Below are 19,615 nucleotides of genomic sequence, written 5' to 3'. Positions count from 1 at the left end.
GTTAATTGCTTCTGGCACCTGACCCCGCAGTTCCCGGTAAGCTGAGGCTGACCTAGCCCCGGGCAGCTGCTGGGGAAGCAGAAGGGTGCTTCCAGGGCCGCTGGGCTCCTCTCATCCTTCCCTTGCCATGACCCCGAGCACGGAGCAGCAAAGGGACGATGAGAGTGGTGTTTGGGTGGCTTCACTTGGCTCCCCAAGCTGAACAAACCCCCTCAGGGACACCCAAGGGTGGGCCCCTGGAGGTGGCTGCTGGTGGAGGGCAGAGCTGCCTCTTTCTGGGCTCAGGGAGCCCCGCACGTTGCCTGCCTCTGCCGTCCCTTCCCTGAAATCCCTCAGAACCGCGTGCATGGCGATCTGTGGAATGAGCACCAGATTTCACACAAATACTTAGGTGGTGCTTAGGGACGTGGTTTAACGGGTGATACTGGTGGTAGGGGCGGTTGCACCAGACGATATTGGAGGTCTTTATTAATGATTCTACGAAATAATTCTTTATTAGAATAAACTGCCACAAAGTTTACAGCGTCACAGTGCGGGGCGCACCCCTCAATAACAATAATAATTAATAAACAACAAGCAAAGCGGAGCCCAACAGGCTGCCACCGAGGGGCCGAGCGGGCAGCAGGCACCGACCCCTCGCCTCGCCTCAGGTGCGCTCCCGCCGCCACCTGCCGCCGCCCCGCCCCCGCCTTTCCGGCCCCGGCCCCGCCGCCAGCGCCTGCGCCTGCGCACTGGGTGTCGGCGCGGAGCGGGGCGGGGCGGGGGTGCCGCTGCTGCCGGCCGGTGCCCGGTGCGGGGACGCGGCAGGGGCAGGGCAGGGCAGGGCAAGGCAGGGCGCGGCGGAGCGGTGAGGACCCGGGTTCGAGTCCGGCCGGAGCGTGCGGCGCGGGGCGATGAACTCGCGCAAAGGTACCGCAGCGGGAGATGGGTTTTTTTTTGGGGGGGGGGGGGGGGGAGAGGGGGGTGGCAGGGCAGCCGCTGCTAACGCCGTGTCCCGGTTGTTCTTCTCTCCTCCCCGCAGTGCTGGCCCTGCAGGCCCGCAGGCGGCGGCCCAAGCAGCCGGCGGCGGCGGGCAGGAGGGACAAGCCGCCCCACAAGAAGTGAGTACGGGGACCCCCCGTTCCCTGCCTCCTCCCACCGTTCGGCTGCGCCCCGTAACGGCCATCGCGGCGCCGCCCCGTCCCCTCAGCCCCGTCCCCAACCCCTCCGCGGCTCCGGGCCCGGCCTGCCCTTGTCGCCCGGCCCTCCGGGGGCCGAGCCCTCCCGGGGCACCGCCGCCGCCGCCTGGCTCTCTCCGAGCCCCCCCCGGCGGTGCCCTTCCTCCTGCCGTGCCTTGTGTTCCGCCATCTGCCCCGCACCGCCCGGCTGCGAGCAGCCCCCTGCCTGCCCCTGCCGCCTCCTCACGGCCCCTTCCCTCGCCCCAGCCGGGTCCAGCCGCCGTGGGCTGTCCGTGTTTTATTTAATTTAAGTGCCTGTTGCGGGTACTGACAGAAATCGTCGTGTTTTGCCCTCCTGTCTTCGCGTTCTCCGTCCGTTCTCGCTGTCCGATACCTGTTTTTAAGCTTACGCACGTCTCTGTCGTGCTCCCGCTCTCGGGCACCTCTTTCCTAGGAGCCCTTCCTGGGATAAGGCAGCTTTGGAGTTTTCCCTGCTTTAGTTTTGCTCCTCACAGCGTTACGTGCTTCTTGCGTTAACTCGAACTGCGTTTGGTTCAGTGAGACCTTACTGGTGGCTGAGGAAGCGTGACCTAGCCTCTCGGCTTTGTGTTTGTCCCTTGGGGGTCCTACTTTGTTCCGACGGGCAAACACGCGTCCCGATGCCCCGCGCTCCCCTCTTGTCCTGATTGCCCCGTCTTTAGACCAGGGGAGCTGGGTGTAACTGATGAGCACGTGTAAGTGATGGGATAAAGGTATGGCTACATGTTACAGAAGATAACGTAGCTAGGTGTAATCGATAAGCATGTGTATGTGATGGCGTAAAGGTATGGCTACGTGTTATAGAAAGTAATTCAAGGGGAAGGTCCTTTTCTTTTTGATTTCTATAGGAAGACACAAAAGCCTCCACCTGATCCTGGTATTAATTTACTTTTTTTAGTTACCATAAGTGAGCTTCCTTTCTCCTTGTGAGACAGGTGGAACCAGCGCAGGATGAAATTCTGTGGCAGTGGTCGTCAGGCTCTAACAGTTAAATGTCGTCTGCACCCTGTTCTGCTACTGCTCTTTTCTCCAGTGTTGTACAGATGCCACGTTACGCTTGTGGTTGCATGAAGTTGGAATTATTGCAATGGAAATAAATCTTGGGCACAATATATACAATATGATTGGGTTGGTTCTATTGTTTCCCGAAACCTCTCTGAAAGTCAGTTTGTAACGTTACGTGGTTTTATTTTACCACTTTGAAAACAGAAACGTGTCAAATTTTACAGAAACTCTAGGTTCCTATAAAAACCTCTAGTTTTTTGTAGCTTTCGTAGAGTCTTAACCAGCAAATTATTAATAACTTTTTGTTCTAGTTAGATCACAGTGTTTAATGATTACTATTACATTTTTTTTTTTAAACCAGGGCTGCAGTGGGATGTCTTGCTGAATGAGTCTGTCAAAAGTTTCCTTTCACAGACACTCTCAGTAAGCACAGAGCTGGTACTCTTTTTATGTTTGAAGAAACTGGCCACCGTTAAGTCAGGGTGCGCAGTCAGGAGCTGGCCATTTGCCATACTGAGTCGGCATTTCCAGATGCAGTGGCCCAATCTGTTCAGTTGCCTCGGGAAACGGTGGTTTTGCTGTGGTAGACATCGGAGCCGTCATTTCTTTTCTGCTGTGTTTGCTTTCTTTTCTCTTCAAACCACATGTGTGGTATTGAGACCTCCTACTCCATTTTATGCTTCTTGGGAAACTCTTTGCAAGATTTAAAGTCTCCCTGTATAGAGTGAAATACGTGGTTTAGGCCCCCAATGTAAAGCGAATGGTGAGCGTTATTTCAGAAAAGAAATCTCATCAGAAGTGTCTATTTTTTCCAGTTCTTAGCCTTTCTTTTAGTCCAGCTGTTACAGCACATACCAGTGTGTTAGAGCTGTACGGTGTCTGTGGCGCGCATCATGTGAATGAAAATGTTGATATCTGGGGGGCAGAAATTCTGTAACGTAACTTCCAAGTAGTGAATTACTTAATTGTGACTCAATTTTGAATCCAAAGCTGCCTTTTTTCTTTTTTTTTTTAACACTCTTCTCTGTTGGGTTGTAGCTTTATAGAGCAACTTCCATTGTTGCTGGTAACAATGTGCTTCAAAGGAACTGCAGGATTCCTCTTCTAGAATTGGCTGGGAGAGCTACATCGCATTGTAACTTACTTGCAGGCTTTTGTTTGAATAGTATTAGGATGATGACACAAGAAGAAGAAGAAGAAATTACAGTGCTCATTGACGCTGAATAGCTTTTTGTCTGTTATGACCTTGATTGCCATGGAAGACTGCGAGATCAATCCTGGGACTGCTCAGCATTGACCCCCTTAAGTCAGTGGTGAGAACTGGTGGAGGTGAATCCGGATTACTTTGGTAATAGATGGGAAAAACAAGAAAGTAGAAGGTAAATGACTCACATTCTGAAGCGAAAACACTTTGTCTTGGATCAAGACTATATCTAAAATTGTATGTAATAATAAAATATAGTTGGTATGACTTCACTTCGCATTCAGTCACCCACACTACTGAAAAAGAATAATATTTCGCTATTTAAAAATAATGGTTAGCATTTGCTTTTGGTAATAATAGATGGACTCTCATGCAGCGTGTACAAGCCATTTATGTATTTTCTGAATCAGGCAGAAGATTAATCAAAATGGTTAGTTCCGGTCCTCTGTGAATTATTTCTCCTTAAAAGTGAGACCTGCGTTGAGAGAGGTCTGTGAAGTAGCATTTTCAACAAATGCCCATGTTCAGAGGTAAACTCACTTACAGATAGGCAAGCTTGTTTATTGTCCTTTATTTAGCACTGGTAGAGCCCAGTTCAGTAAGAGGTGCCCTGAGGTATGGCTAAGTTTTGCATTCAGCTGAATGATAAGCTCTTCGTTTTAGTCAGACTAGTATTGGCTTCAGCTAGAACAAATCTCTGTCTTAAAGCTGAGCAAAATAAAAACAAGGCATGTGTAAATGAATATGACAGAAGCCATATGCAATAAGATGTTTTTGTATTAAACATTTACTCTAAATTTCTACCCAAAGTTAAAGGATAGAGTTTTGCATGTAAAAGATCCAGATGATAACATGTGGCTTATGGATGTATGGAGAGAGGATCGATTAATGTGTTGAATGCTTCAGTGCAAATCACAGAATCTTTTAGGTTGGAAAAGACCTTTAAGATTACCAAGTCCAACCATCAAATGCCTAAGTCCAGAGACTAAGATCACCTTTTCAGTTTCCTTGTAGAGTGAGTTTTTGGTTTTGTCTTTAATCAGTACTTCTGAACAGGTCATGATGACCATGTGATACTTCTTTAAAGTGGTGAGGAATACGTATCTTAGATAACTTGGGAAGTGCCAGATTTCTCTACTGCGCAATTCTTTATAACTAGCTTCTTGGGGCCATTAGGTGTTGCACAGCTGTCAAGTTTTTTTGAATATGACATCGTTGTTGTACCTTAGTGCCTGAAAATGATCCACTGCTTTTGCTTGTCAATGTTTCTCTAGCACGGTGCTTTTCAACCTTCTCTTAATGAGAGTCGCTCTTTGAGGAGAAAATACCCGTCTTGCACAGTGTTATGGTGACTGTCATTGGCTTAATTTATTTTTTGCCTGCAGAACTTTTGAAAACCCTCTAACCTTATTCTTTTTTTTTTTTTCTCAAGGGTATGTATATGGGAAATGTGTTTTGTTTATTTGCTTTTTTTCTATTTATATATCCTAGATATCTATCCTGTCCTAGGGTGGATCAATTTAAGAAGTCCACTCTCAGTATCGGATTGGGGTATTTACTCAAAATGTGATGTTGATGGGATTGCTACTCTTGCCTCCTTTCTCAATAACCTTTTGTCTTCTTGCTAAGAATATTTTAGTCAGAGCTTTATTTTCCTATTTCTGTCAATTTTTCTTAAGATTTCATTAAGCTGTGTGTACCACAAGGCTACAGCTGTCTATCTTGGTTATTTGCTCACTCAGTGTAGGTAGGCTTCAGGTGCTTAACATTGTACCCTCTTAAAGAGTACAACATAGGGAAGGATTCAGCTGAGAGAAACATAGTTGATTTTAGTAGTATAGAGATAATACTAACAATTCTTTTGTAAAGAAGTAAATAATTGCATGTATTGATTACAGAAATTTAAGTAGGAGTTGTGACATGCTTGAGCTTAAATGCCTGAGTCAGACTAATGTTCACCTTTGTAATGTCATAATAAAACAGCTAGCAAAGACTTCTGTGGAATCCAAGAGAATCTGAAGTAAATTTCAGTGTAAAGTAGCATGTGTGTATTACTAGGTGTGTTCATTCATTTTGACGTATGGCAGCTCCTGGTGTCATATAGTAAGAAAATATCACATAGCTCTAAATCAACCTAATTTCTGAAATGGAAATGGCTCTAGAATTTCTAATATGCTGCTAAGGTCTCCTTGCAGATTTGTGTACTGACAGTAGTTATTGTCTGTGAACCTGTAGATATTTTTCCTGAGCCCCTAGGTGAAGGCTGGGGGGAGCAGAGTCCCTCCCACTTTAAGTGAAGAGCGGGTTTAAGACCACCTGATGAAACTGAACAGGTACAAGTCTATGGGGCCTGGTGCACTGCATCCAGGGGCCTGAGGGAACTTGCTGATGGAGCTGCCAAGCCTCTGTCCATCATACTTAAAAAGTCCTGGCAGTCAGGTGAAGTCCCTGGTGACAGGAAAAGGGGAAACATCACTCCCATTTTAAAAAGGGTACAAAAGAGGACCCGGGGAACTGCAGACTGGTGAGCCTCACCTCTGTGCCTGGAAAGATCCTAGAACAGATCCTCCTGGAAGCAATGCAAGGCACATACAGGACAAGGGGGTGACCTGAGACAGCCAGCACGGCTTCACCAAGGGCAAATCCTGCCTGACCAGTCTGGTGGCCTGGTGACCAGTCTGATGGAGTGACCGCATCAGTTGATGAGGGAAGACCATTTACCTAGACCAGTGTCATCTACCTGGACTTCTGCGAGGCCTTTGACACAGTCCCACAGGACATCCTGATCGCCAAAATGGAGAGGGATGGATTAGAAGGGTGGAACATCTGGTGGATAAGGAATTGGCTTGAAGGTTGCATCCAGAGAATGGTGGTCAATGGCTCTGTGTCCAGGTGGAGGCTGGTAACGAGCTTTGTCCCTCAGGGGTCTGTCCTGAGGCCAGTGCTGTTTGGTATCTTTGTCAACGATGTAGACAGTCATATCGAGTGCAACCTCAGCAAGTTTTCAGATGACAGCAAGCTGAGTGGTGCAGTCGATACCCCAGAAGGAAGGGATGCCATCCAGAGGGAACTGGGCAAGCTTGAGAAGTGGGTCTACATGAACCTAATGAGGTTCAACAAGTCCAAGTGCAAGGTGCTGCACCTGGGTCGGGGCAGTCTCAGGCATGAGCACAGACTGGGAGAAGAACTCACTGAGAGCAGCCCTGCAGAGAAGGACTCGGGGGTTCTGGTGGATGAAAGGCTCAGCATGAGCCAGCAGTGCGTGCCTGCAGCCCAGAAGGCCAACTGCGTCCTGGGCTGCACCAACAGAGGGGTGGCCAGCAGGGGAGGGAGGGAATCGTGCCCCTCTGCTCTGCCCTTGTGAGGCCCTGCCTGGAGCCCTGTGTTCAGGTCTGGGGCCCACAGGACAAGAAGGATGTGGGGCTGTTAGAGTGGGTCCAGAGGAGGGCCACAAAGATGATCAGAGGGCTGGAGCACCTCTCCTGTGAAGAAAAACTGAAAGCTGGGGATGTTCAGCCTGAAGAGAAGGCTCTGGGGAGACCTCATTGCACCTTTTCAATACTTAAAGGAGACTTATAAAAAAGATGGAGAGCAACTTTTTGATCAATGAAATAATGACAGGACAAGGGGGAATGGTTTTAAACTAAATGAAAGGAGGTTTAGATGAGAGGTTAGGAGGAAATTCTTCACTCTGAGGGTGGTGAGGCCCTGGCACAGGCTGCCCAGAGAAGCTGTGGCTGCCCCATCCCTGGAGGTGTTCAAGGCCAGGCTGGATGGGGCTTTGGGCAGCCTGGTCTGGTGGGAGGTGTCCCTGCCCATGGCAGGGGGGTGGAACTGGGTGGTCTGTAAGGTCCCTTCCAGCCCAACCCATTCTGTGATTGTCATATAAGCACATCTATTATCAAAGAATTACCTGATCATAAAGATCTGTCAAGAGTCATGCCTTTCTGAAGAGGCAATGACTACAGAAACCATCCTGGCACTTTAACCTCATTTGTAGTAATTCTATTTGATGAAATAACATTGTATAACAGTCTTCTTATAGAAAAATGAAGTTCAGCGCAACACTATTGAACAAGAGCGCCTTGGCTGGGGAGGGAAAATGACTGCATTTTGTGTTTCAGATCATATTGAGATGAGCTATTGGGCTGTTATTTCATGATAAAGGACAGGGCCGCTTGTTCTGCAGTGCATTTTTGTTTTGTTTAACTTGTTCTTCTCTAACTACGGAGCAGGGTGGTAATAAATTTTGTGGACGAGGCCTGGGTGTGGAATTTGAAATATAAACATGTCTCTCTTCCTTTCGTTATCAAAATAAGGACAGACTGGAAGTTATTGGCTTTTTTTTTATTTTTTTTTTTAAACTACAATTTGAAGATATATATTGGAAATATTTACTGAATAAATGAGAATGTCAGACTGTATAATAAATTTGATTTGGTTTGACAAAAATAATGTGATTTGGTCCAGTGTTTAGTTTTGGATAACCTGATTGAATTCACACGTGTTAACATGAAAGAAAGAATTCCTTTATTACTTAGCTTCTTGATCGTGTCCTAAATATCCTTTTTGACCATTATGAAGATTTAGTGTGTGGGGAGGGAAAAAAGACTGGAGGGTGCACAAACGATTCTTTTTGGTAGCTGTAGATTATCAAGACAAAGGACAGAAGTAAAACCTGGAAAGAAACCCATTCTCACAGCTGTGCTAGATATCCTACTTCTTTGTTGCTGTCTTATAGTGTGACTTTTCTCAGGTAAAGCTAGTGTTCAGTCTCAAACATTGTCTGTAGTATTTTGTGATGTAGAAGTAAACGTGTCTAGCAAAGCTAGGAATTCCATGAAAGCAGTAGAAGTGTGGGATGATGAGAGCATTATATCAAAGCATTGCATTAGATTGAACTATCTCTGTTTCCTCATGTAGAGAAGAACTGCTGGTCCTGCAGAGGAACAGACACAATACCTTGTGAACTTTATTAGTTATCCTGAAGAGACTTAAGATTTCGTATTTAAAAACTGATTTTTGCTTTAAATTCCATTCCTGTTTTTCAAGGGTTGGAGTCTTCAGTATTGCCATCTTTCCATGGGAGAAGCTAGAGGCAGCACGGACGACTTCTCCGTTAACTAATGAACTGTAGGGCAGTAGTGGAAGCCGCACACGGCTATTCTGAGGGTGTTCACAGAGTGCCGATCTGTTTTTTATTACGGACCATAAGAAGACAGAGTAAAGCCATATCTCTACTGAAAATGAAAACGGTTTGGTCTCTGGCTTTAATTGCTTAAGATGGACAATGAGCTTTAGGCAGTAAACCTTATCTAGCTTCCTTTTCCTGCTTTGTCTTGTGAAAATACTACTAGATTTTAAAATCATCTACTGTATGGTGTGTGTGTGTATGTTCACACACCCACACCCATATATATGTACACATAACTTCTACATTCTATATGCGTTATTATTTTAATCCTTTGAACGAAGCCTGGATCTAAATATGTGATGAAGACTAGAAAGTTGATGTGTTAGGATATTACAGAAGTATTTTAATGCTTCCTCGTGCATTTGTTATGCTTAAACAAAATGAATCATTTTGTACTATGGCCACTGTGACAGCTAAGTTGTATTTTTAAGAGCAGCCTCTATCAGGGAGTTCCCATGCACGTAGGTGTTGGCTGGGTGGATTCTGTTAGCTGATCAAAGGCTACCTGGATACCTCTAAGGCTTCCTATAGAGAATGACCTTGCACCTGCAAAGTTTGAGGTAGTCCTGTATCTGCCCATCAATCGTGACGAGTTCGGGGACTGTAAGAGAATGTAAATGCTAACTTAAAACTTACTGTCAGGTGCCCCTTTGCTTGTTGGCATAGGCCTGCGCAAGAAAAGCTCTTGCAAGAAAAGCTCTTACAAGAAAACTTTGCCCTTGAAGGACACTTCTGTGCAGTACCTCCTCATTTTTGTAATGCTCTCAAGCTTTCTCAGATTCTTCACTGTTCAGAAATAAAGAGTGAGTCCAGTCTATTGATAGAGGTGTCTTCTTCAACAGGATTGGGGGGGATCATCTGAAATACAATTTTGTGCTTTTCTTAACCATTGTGTATAGCTGTGAGATCATGAAAAGTCGTTGTTTTTCCATATCTAACATAATTCATAATTCTGACACTAGGTTGAGACAGACTTTTACGTGACATGTCACATTGTATTGAGAGAAATGCTGTGGAAAAGAGCTGGTCAATTAAAATTGTTCTGTTTGGTTTTGTACAGCTTTGAGGGCAGTTGCTTTCTGTCCTGGATGGTGTGATATGAAACAAAGATAATAATTTGAATTCAGAATTTAAGAACTGTATCAAAAGCGTCAGCATGCTTTTTTTTTTTTTTGTCTTGGAATGATTCACTGAAGACTGTCAGAAAAGGTTGTGTTAATTTTTAATAGCTTTTAAAAAGGGCTAGGAAAGATTCAGAAGGATAGTACCCCAAGTTATGCCAGTATCTAAGGAAAGCAAGTGAGGTGGTCTCAGTCCTGTACAGAAAAAAGGGATGGGATGGTTAATGAAAGTATTGTTATACAGCAGTTAGATTTGTAATCATTTCCTTTTTTGATTACCCTTGTTGTAATTGTGCCCAGCTCTTATCTTTGTAATCTAGCCTGTATTCTAATAATCAATAACTAATTCTATTCTAATTTACTACTGGGACTTTGGGATTGGGGCCCTATTTTGTTAGACTTTTTAAAAACATTTTAAAAGATACTGAGATTTGAAGCAACAAAAAAATTGCCTTTCCACCTGTCTTTACAGTTCCCAGTATTCAGACCTTTAAAATAATGTTGGCTTTCATATATTTAAAGTGATAACCCTTGCTTCCTGGTTTTCCTGTCTGTACTCTTTTTTTCATGACCCTTACCCTTGCTTTCTCATTTCTCCCTTTTAATCTGTTCAGCAGTCGTGTTACAGCACGCTGTAAGAGGGGTGGTGCTGTTTAAAGGCGGCAGAGCTTTGGGAGTATTCTTCCTCCTGTGCCCCCTTCTCTACCCCAGTAGTAGCTCCCCTTTTAGGACGAGCTCCCTTTGTGGGACTATTGGATTTGAGTGGACTTCTGATCATATGCAGAATATACGTGGAGAAATGGCTGGAAAGAAGCATGGTGTAATAAAGCACAAGTTACAGAGCATAACTGCAGCAATTTCTATCTGCTGGAGCAGATAGAAAAAGCCTCTGTGTTTAATGGAAGACATTGCATAAGCTTTTGGGCTGAAAAAAGATGGTCTATTAAGTTTCAAAGTGAACTTCTGTGAATACAGAAACTTTTTTGACTTGTGTGTACTGTTTTAAATTCAGGCTACGTATTTGGAAATCCTATGATGAAAGCAGTGCATAAAGTTAAATACCACACGTTTTGGTTTTGTTCACCAAACCAGCTGGCATATTTTTGGCTTTGATCTCAGAGTCCCGCGTAATGAAGTCATGTTCTGGGCAGTCTCTTTGAGTGTTAATGCTAAAGACGACCTATCTTGAACCTTTTGGTTAAAGACAAACCGCAGAACAGACCTCTGTGAGATACTGTTTCTTGATAGTATTGGTGCCTTGCTGTTTTTCCTCAGCTAAGGTTGATCAATTAAAAGTCAGTAATTTAAATGGAGGAGTCAGTCTCCTCCATTCCTCCATGAAGCATCAAGGGCTTCAATTGCCTTGAGCTATTGTCAATGCTTTGTTTGCAGGTTTTGCAAAATGGAAGGGAGAGCTCCATAGTTAAAGGTCAATTATATTTTCCTAGCCCTGAGGAAAAAGGTTTAATATCTCTGTTGTTGTAGCGATAAGAGCCAGAACTAAGTACAATACCTCTATCTTAAATTCTGATATTGAAATCAGTTGTTTACTAATTTTCAAATTGTTCTACAATGATATTTTTCTTGTATTCATGGGTCTAAAGAAAATTCTCTCTTGGGGCTCTTTTTCTTAATTGATCTGTTTCTTCGATTTCTCTTCCCTCACCACAGTAATTCTCCTGTTTGATTGTTCGCTTGTCTGCTTGCTGCCTTCCGCTGCTGCTCACCTCTACGTGTTGTTGTTCTGTCTTCATAGGCTGAGCTGCACACAGGGGTTTGTACCAAGCACTTACAGAAGAGCTTCCTAGGTAGTTGCTCTGAGCTTGCAGATGCATGTGACTGCATTCTGTGACCGGCTGCCTGCGAGCTTGCGGTAAGAGGAGGAAATGCATAATTGAGCTGTGCTTTCAAGGGGGTGCATGCAGTCCGGAGAGCAGGATGGGTCCTTCCGCTTCCAGCAGGCTTAAGAAAGAAACAGCTATTTGCTGTACAGAGCTGCTTTTGATTCAGGACTTCCCCGCCTAGACATTTGTGAAAGCAAAATTCAGACTGGTGTAAAATTCTGAATTCCTTCTGAGCGACTTCAGAAGCTTAGGCTTTGGTCTGGATTTGTCCTGCTGAACTGTGGGCAGGGAGCCAGGCTGGGCCCGGGCTGTCATTCAGCAGGGGACTGTGAAAGTGCCCTAAGACTGCAGGTTTTATTTCTCCCTCCTACCAGAGTAGGAGTAGCCAGCGGTCACTTACTGGCTTTGGCATGAGACGTTCGGACAGTTTGAGGTCATGCATCTTGCAGAAAGAGAACTGAATCCGTGAAGAAAATAAGGCAAAATAAGCAAAATAATTTACTACAGTCCAGGTAGAAAGTAATTGAAAGAATGCCAGTTAAGTGCAGCTAAGGCTGTAGATAAGTAAGGTACACAGCAAAACAACTTTATTTATGCAAGACAAATGAAACAAAATACTATATGCTAACATGAATGAACTTGTATTTATTTCTGCTTGAAAGGAGGCTAGTGATGCAGGACCTCGTAACTGTGATGAACAGAAGGTGATTTTGTTGTAGGGAGCGAGCTGTATGCTGGTGACGGAGTGGTGGAGTAGCTGGAGAAGTGATCATTATCACAGTCGAACATGTTAAGCATTAGCGGCCTCAAAAGATTATTTGTCTTTGTGGATTGCAATTCCATGGTACTTGGAAGGAGCATTGTGTTAGAGTTTTTACTGACTTGACCGACTGTGCGGGGAGCTTTAGTCACAGCTGAGAAGGAAAAGTATGTGGGTGGAAGAATTCTGCAAATTAAGTATAACAAGGTGTAATTCTGAATGATTGTTAAACTCTACAGAGGAGGGCTGTTTCTGGGAACACAGACAGACACTGCAAGAAGAGAAACAATTCTTAATCCTGAACAGAGCAAAATGTCTGGTTCACGATATAACTGTTGAAAAGCACTAATGTGAGAGGAGGCTGATTTAAAAATAAACGGGTAAAAATGGTGGAGACATTTAGGAACAATTTAAATATTCATACTAAGAAAACCCCTGAGTGGATGAGCTTGGCACAGCTTGTTTTTTGGCACAGCCATTGAAATGTTTGAGAGCTAATCATAAATCTAAAATTATGCTACTATGTAAATAGTTCTTTATATTTGTGCTCATGTTACATGAGTTCTCATCTTACCATCTCAAAAATGATGTTGTAGAACAAGAAATTGCTCGAAGGAGGAGACACTAAAGGAGATCAGGGATATTGGACAGCTTCATTTATGACTAGTGCTTTTCAGACCTGTAAAGATGGTTAAGCAATATCTTGTAGATGTGCCTGAAATATCATAACTGGTACAGAAAGTGAATAATGAATAACTTGCCATTTTTCATTACAAAACAATGGTACACAGAGATGACTTTAATGAAAAAATATTTTTTTATGCAGTACAAACAGCAGAATGTGTCTGCCATACGTTGTAGAGGCCAAATTATAAGTGAAATTAAGAAGGATAAGGCTGGATATTAGAACCATCAGTAGTTTTTAAGGGTATTATAGCATAGGTGCAGTTTGACTTCCCAAGAGTTTGCTGAAACACAGCCATGTAATTTTTCCCTAATATAGAGTGATCCACTTTTATACTTATCTCTAAACATATGTTTGTCACCTAGTGGTATGATACTGGCCTAGATAGGTATTTGATCTGAATTAGTGTGGCAGCTCTTAGATTTTTAAGACCTCCTCGGAAGACAACTTGTAACATCTGCCAGTACCTGTAAGCCTGACCTCTGTCCATAAACCTAGACCCAGAAGAGGCTGGAGTGACCTAACGCATGCTGCTCAGTTTTGCAACTCCTTCCTGCTTACAGGAAGTTAGCTAAATCATACTCTACATTGAATGAGTAGAATGTGTTTGAGAAGAGCATTTGTAAACCCAGGTACACAAAGGTAAAGAAGAAGGGGCTGGCAGGCATGCCTTAGCCAAGGAGTACAAAATACTGAAGGACTGGGACTGCCCGAAATGCCGCTTTTGCCATACAATCAATGCCAACTGCAGCTCTGAGTTTGATGCCAAGGTGAGATTGGGAGCTAAAATCATCAACATCAAGTGTTTGGGTTTTTGCCTCTTGCTGTGAACAACTAGCTCTGTTTTAAAGCTTTGGTTCTCCTGCTTATGTAGCAGCTCAGTAATTCACTCACCTGTGAAATAAGAGTTAAGATGCCTGAGGAATTTCAATCTTGTTATTTCAGCCTGCCTTGTGCAAATGTCAATCACAGGATTATAGGCTGTGCTAGGCTTTGGTCTCAGGGAAGGACAATAGCTTTATATCTTTTCTGCTGAATAATCAAGAGCAAAAGACCGATGGAGTTAGAGGACAAGTGATTAAAAGGGAAGCTTTGCTCTCAAGTTTGTCTAATATGCAGGTATCAACTTGCTGGTTGACTGAGGCCATGCAACTCTGAGTTACAAAACAGAGGCGGTGATTTGGTCAGACTGAGGCTGTTTAGATTATTAAAATGATTTTTTTCTTCTTAGCTGCACAGTCACACAATTAAGCATTTTCATGAAACAGGGAGCCCTGAGGAAATCAGAAATGTAAACTTCTTTCAAGTTCCCTTTCCTGGTGTCACAAAGCACAGTATGACAGACCTCCAATTGCCAGAATCTCTTCTCAGGTGAATGCTTTAAAATCGTAGCAGTGTCAGGGAAACTTGAAAAAGAGCAGAAGCTTCACAATACTATTATGAGATCTAGGTCAAAAGAATAGGAATCATCTTTACAGATAATAGTATCTAAAAACATCTTACTCTTGTGCTCTTGTTTTTTTAAGACAGTCTGTTGCTTGGGGCTACCTGTCTTGCATATTAGTAGCACAGTGTTCCAGCACATGTTGTTTTCCAAGTCTCATGATACAGATTGTGGGTATTTAATCAAATTCCAGTTGAATGCTATTACAGCTTTACTTCTATTTTTTAATGTAAATTAGAGATTTTCACATACTTGGGGTTTCACAGAAATGCTTGCTATATATCAACTTGTAAGTCATGAATCGTGTCAACAATTTTGACAAGATAACACACAGCAATTTTAGTAGATGCTTCCAGCACTATGCATTTTATAGAGTCACTCTTTAATCAGGGACTAGCAGTCATGGGAATTGCAAGCTTTGTGATGAACTCAGTGTTGCTGTTGTGGGTAGATGTAATCTGGGTGTGCTCACAGTCAAGGCTGGATGTGAAAACGCAATGTGTGAATATTCAGTTGACTTAAAATGTGAGATAGAGCTCTAAAGAACAAGGCCAACATTACCAATTCCTTTTAATTCACCAGATACCTGTTAGATAACTACCTTGGTGTTCAATAGGGAATAGTTACTTTTAAGTATTGCAGTGTCACTGCTAAACCAAGTTGTGTCATTGTTCAGCATATCCAGCATCTAGAAACTAGGTTAAAAACTATTCAGGAGACAATCCTTGATTTTCCTCAATTGTCTAAAACAGGTATTGTTGAGAATTGATTAGTTTATCATAAAATGTTCAACAAAGCTAGCAAAAGTTCTGCATGTTCCACAGGAAACACAGTGCAGAAAATCAAATGATTTGTCATGTTACTAATACTGAGGAATAGAAGTAGTGTTTTCTTTAGGTTTTATTTTTGAGGCCAGAAAAGCCTGTTCTGTGTAATGAGAATGTTTGTTTGAGGAATGAAGATCGTGAGATAAACTAAAAGTAGACCAGCTTCCCTTCCCCTGCCCTTGCACCTTCTCTGGGATTGCTGCTGATCTTAACCCTTGCCCTGTGCTTTGCAAGGCTGGTGAGAACAGAGTATTTTTTAATAGCTGCAGTTAAAAGGAGCATTAAAATAAACCACAGCTTAATATGTATATTGAAAGAAAACAGCTTTACTCTTGGACCTTTCCTGTTTTCATTGTAGTTTTTCCATATGGCAGTGTATGGTGTGTGGTACTCATGTTACAGGCCACTGGTATTAAATGGGAATGTGGTTTGGATAGTAGAATTGAAAAGAATTACCAGGCTAAATGTATTCTGGGGATATTCAACCAAATGCTTTGTGTTAGTTTTGATTTGTCGTTTGAAATAAACATCCTTTTATGGAAAGCTTCATCTATCTTGGGAGGTGTCGTAGGAGAATACATGGCAATCTAAGACGGATCAGGTGTGGTGGGACATCCAGTTTTAAAGACACACAGTGCTGGCCATTATGGCCAAAGGTGTCGAGTTAGAGACGAAGTATGAGTTGACACTACTGGTGAATTTAATAGAGAAGTTTTGGTTGTTAATTTTGATTCACCATTCTTTTTGGTAAACCGGGGGGTTCTTTCTCCCTGCTAGTCTGTGGGAACGTGTGACCAACAGTCCCACAGCTGGCTTGTGGGCTTTGCTACTTCTCCTTTGCTTCTGTTTCAGTGTCACAATCCCCAGATGTTACTCACTTCCCTTGGAAGAAAGCCTTGAGCTTTCCGATTCATTTTGGTGCTTGCTGTGTGTGGACTGGTCTGTGCCTGCTGCCAGCTTCTCTGTCCTCAGGTTAGCCACCACTTGTGGCCATCCCACTAACTTGGTGGAGAGCCTGAAGATGTGTGCCTGAGCTGTCACAGGTTGCAGGAGAAACAAAGAAAATGAATGCTGGAAATGAACAACACACAAAATCAAAGTTCATGCTTTGGAGTCAATACATATGCTGTTTTGGAGCAATTTAAAAAATGACAACTTTTTTTTTTATAAAAGTGTAAGTTAGTTCTCTGATAGTTCTTGTTTTTTAGGACAGCTTGCTAAATACTAACGTGGTGTGACTGATCGTAGGAAACATGTAAATTAAATACCTTCTGATGTTGTAACTAAGTTCATTAACACCACAGCAAACCAAATGTTTAAAGTTGTTTTTTTTTTTTTTTTAGACTCTACCTCTTGCAAGAGCTTAAGAAAAAAAGGCAGAACCAGAACAGATAGGACGTTTGGTTGTTCTGCCATAGTATCAAGACCTGATGGAGAAAATGCAAAAAACGCTTGTGCTGTTAGTTTACTCAGAGTGTTTTTAAGACAGCACTATGCAAGGGCAATGGAACTGAATGTGTGCCAGCTTCTTCCTAATTAGAGTTCACACCCCTGAGGTATTGACTTGAATTGAAACTGCACATGGTTTAAATTAGTGTCTTAAACTCTGAACTGTGGTGCATCAGGAGCTGGCACATCTGATTTAGCAATGATCGCTGTGGAGCGGGAAGATGAGTTGATAACGAATTCTGAGAGGCTGCTTCTCAAAGCTCCTACTCAGATTTTGTTCCACAGCAATGTTTGTGTCAGTGCCATGAATTTTATATCAGTAATAAAGCAGCTGTTTGAAAATAGCAGGAATGAAGTGTGTGATCTTGGTGTTTCAGGAACTGTAGAGAAATTGGTCCTCTCAGTTTTTTGCCTAATAATATCACCTTTTTTTGTGGGTTAGCTTCCTGGGGTGTGCTCATCAAAGCATGACAATGTTATAAGCAAGTGAAGTATAAAGAAGCAAGCTGCCTTGTTTCTGTTTAAGATGATAGTAATTTCCTTCAAACTGCATTACCATAGATAATGTGGAATTAAAACTTAATCAGGAATTAGAAGCACCTTCACCCCGTTTCCTGAAATAGAATTTAATTTCTGCTTTTTATCAGCAGCAATGGAGAACAGGAAAGCCCAGATTTACTGAAAATACATTTATGCCTAGAATATCAGAATAACAAGTGAATGCGTTTATAATGACATTTCCCTATCTAAGCAGCTCTACATCGATATGGTTGGGGCATTTGGAAGAAGGAAATAGAAGAGGCTGAGTGAGGGGACCAGTACTGTAGCAGAAAAGTGTGATTTGCAATGTAGTATTTCGGTAACGGAGAAGAAATGCGTACACTCCAATTGCTGTGAGCAAACACCCCAAAGGTTGAAACATTTTTGTGAAAATTGGATACTGGGAATTAGTGAGGTGAAGAGAGCATGCCTGCGTGTGTGTGTATGTAAACAAAATTGCTTGCTATCCCCTTTCCTAGTAATACATTGTCCATCTTATTTAGGGGACGGTAAATGAACTTTATTCTGAACTCGGTCTTTATGGAGTTTTATGGAGTCTGTGAGGGAGCAAACCCAGTTGGGGCTCCCATATGTCAGCTATGTTCTTTTCAGCCTGAAGTTCTTCCATGTTCATCTCCCATGTTTGCAGCATGGTCCTCACCCACCAGCTGCTGAGGTTCTGTAGCTCTGTAGCAGCTACGTGTCTCCCCTCAGAGAAAATAGCTACTAGTGCATCCATCTATATCCCCTCGCCTTCCAAATCTCAGAGCCTCTTCTCACCTCTTCATTGCATCCAGGTTTCAAGTGGGTTGCTTGAATTTGTTACACTTCGGATTTTATTATGAACAGAAGGAATGATCACTGTTTGCGGGGTCAGGAGTTTGTTCTCAGTCTGGTGAAAGACTTACAAGTGCAATCAAAGAATTATTAGTGGTCAAATTACAGTGATAGTAATTTGTATGTTTTGTGTACAGTCAAAATAGTAAATGTGCAAATAGTAAATGTGCAGTCTCTGCTCTCTCTCTACCCACCCTTCCGAGGTGGGTGGCTATATCTGTCAGGAGGGAAGGATATGGCCAGTCACCAGCATCCTGAGCCCTCCACTGGCATCATCAGGGTGATGCTGATGTTCGTAGTTTCTTCCTCTTCACTCTACTTGGGTCATTTTTGTGTGTTTGCCAATGCATTCTACAATTTGGTCTTTCTTCACTGTCTTGCAAATCCATGTTACAATCCATGTTAATCCATCCAGATTTACTCTATAGTGGTGTGTAGTACAGCAGGTGAGTTGTTGGTAGCTCTGGGCCTCCATCATCGTGTGTCTTTCTGGTCCTCTGCAGTTGTTCCATGTCTTTACCCCCTTATGCTGCTTTTTATTCCAGCATATTAAGTAGTTCATTTAACACAAAATAACTGCTATTTATTGCTGTGTTAGTTACAGATACACATATAACAATAACTGTTGTACTGCATGATTGTACAAGGCTAAGCTACAGCTGAAATGTAGCAGGTAGAAGTCATTTGATCAGTAGACCGTTGCTGCTGAATACTAAAACAAATCTCCAGGCAGGCCAAGGCAAGTGCAGACAAATCCTGGTAAGTCCTGATGCCTGCGTTTGGAGCTGAACTCAAAGCCAGTGGCCCAGTACAAAGACAGCACCATGTTTACTGGGCTATGCTGGCTTGCTTTGTGTGGTTTGTAGTGAGGAGTAATCACTGCTCTTTGTTCAGCTAACCTCAATGCAAATTTACTGAATTCATAAAACTGCTGCCACGCTCTGACCCTTGCTGCAGCTCAGGTGATCTCAAAGCTTGCAAAAGGCAGCCAGGAAGTGACAAGGCATAAATTTCGTGCTAATCTGGTGATGCCTAAATAAAATGACATCCTGGATCTTTTTCCAGGGGAATGGATGTCCTTGGAATTCAAAAGATGGTGCTTACATCAGCACGTCTGAGGGAATATTTTCAAGTAGCGCTCCTACTATAAGCAGCAACAGTATCAGAGAAGGGGGTTCTCTCTGTGCATTTGAAAAATGTTAAGGGGACCTGTTTTGAGTTAAAATTCAAATACAAACTTTTTTTTTTATTATTTACAGAAAGCCTATAGGCCTTTAACAATTTCATTAATATCTTAAAAATGATTTCAGTGCTAGAAATTGCAGTAGTAGATAGTGGGAAAGTTCTCATTTGCAAATTGGCTCTGTAAAGATCTCTTAAGGCTAAATCTTGTTAAAGTAGCATCTTAATGTTGGTGGTTTGCAGAGCTGCTTTTGGTTTTGTTTGTTTAACATGTTTATTCAAGATTTCATTAGAAAAATTGTTATTTCTTCTCAAAAGAACTCTTGC

The 19,615-nt window shown here is 42.9% G+C and overlaps 1 protein-coding gene across 4 annotated transcripts in view; it reads left to right on the top strand.

Moving 5' to 3' along the window:
* The first annotated feature begins 739 nt into the window (after nt 1-739).
* The window catches only part of SRPK2 (SRSF protein kinase 2), a 144,949-nt gene continuing 126,073 nt past the window's right edge, over nt 740-19,615 (top strand). For 3 of the 4 annotated variants that reach the window (XM_066987979.1, XM_066988017.1, XM_066987761.1), the window contains exons 1-2: nt 740-909; nt 1,022-1,100. In XM_066987979.1, the coding sequence (XP_066844080.1) occupies nt 894-909; nt 1,022-1,100 (95 nt within the window). In that variant the 5' untranslated portion in view covers nt 740-893. The remainder of the gene's footprint in view (nt 910-1,021; nt 1,101-19,615) is intronic. The other variant, XM_066987886.1, reaches the window with a different exon arrangement.

The sequence above is a fragment of the Anser cygnoides genome, chromosome 1, assembly GCF_040182565.1.
Source record: "Anser cygnoides isolate HZ-2024a breed goose chromosome 1, Taihu_goose_T2T_genome, whole genome shotgun sequence".
Taxonomy (NCBI): domain Eukaryota; kingdom Metazoa; phylum Chordata; class Aves; order Anseriformes; family Anatidae; genus Anser; species Anser cygnoides.
Note: the sequence above shows the minus strand (reverse complement) of the source record. Positions and strands in the feature narration are given on the sequence as shown.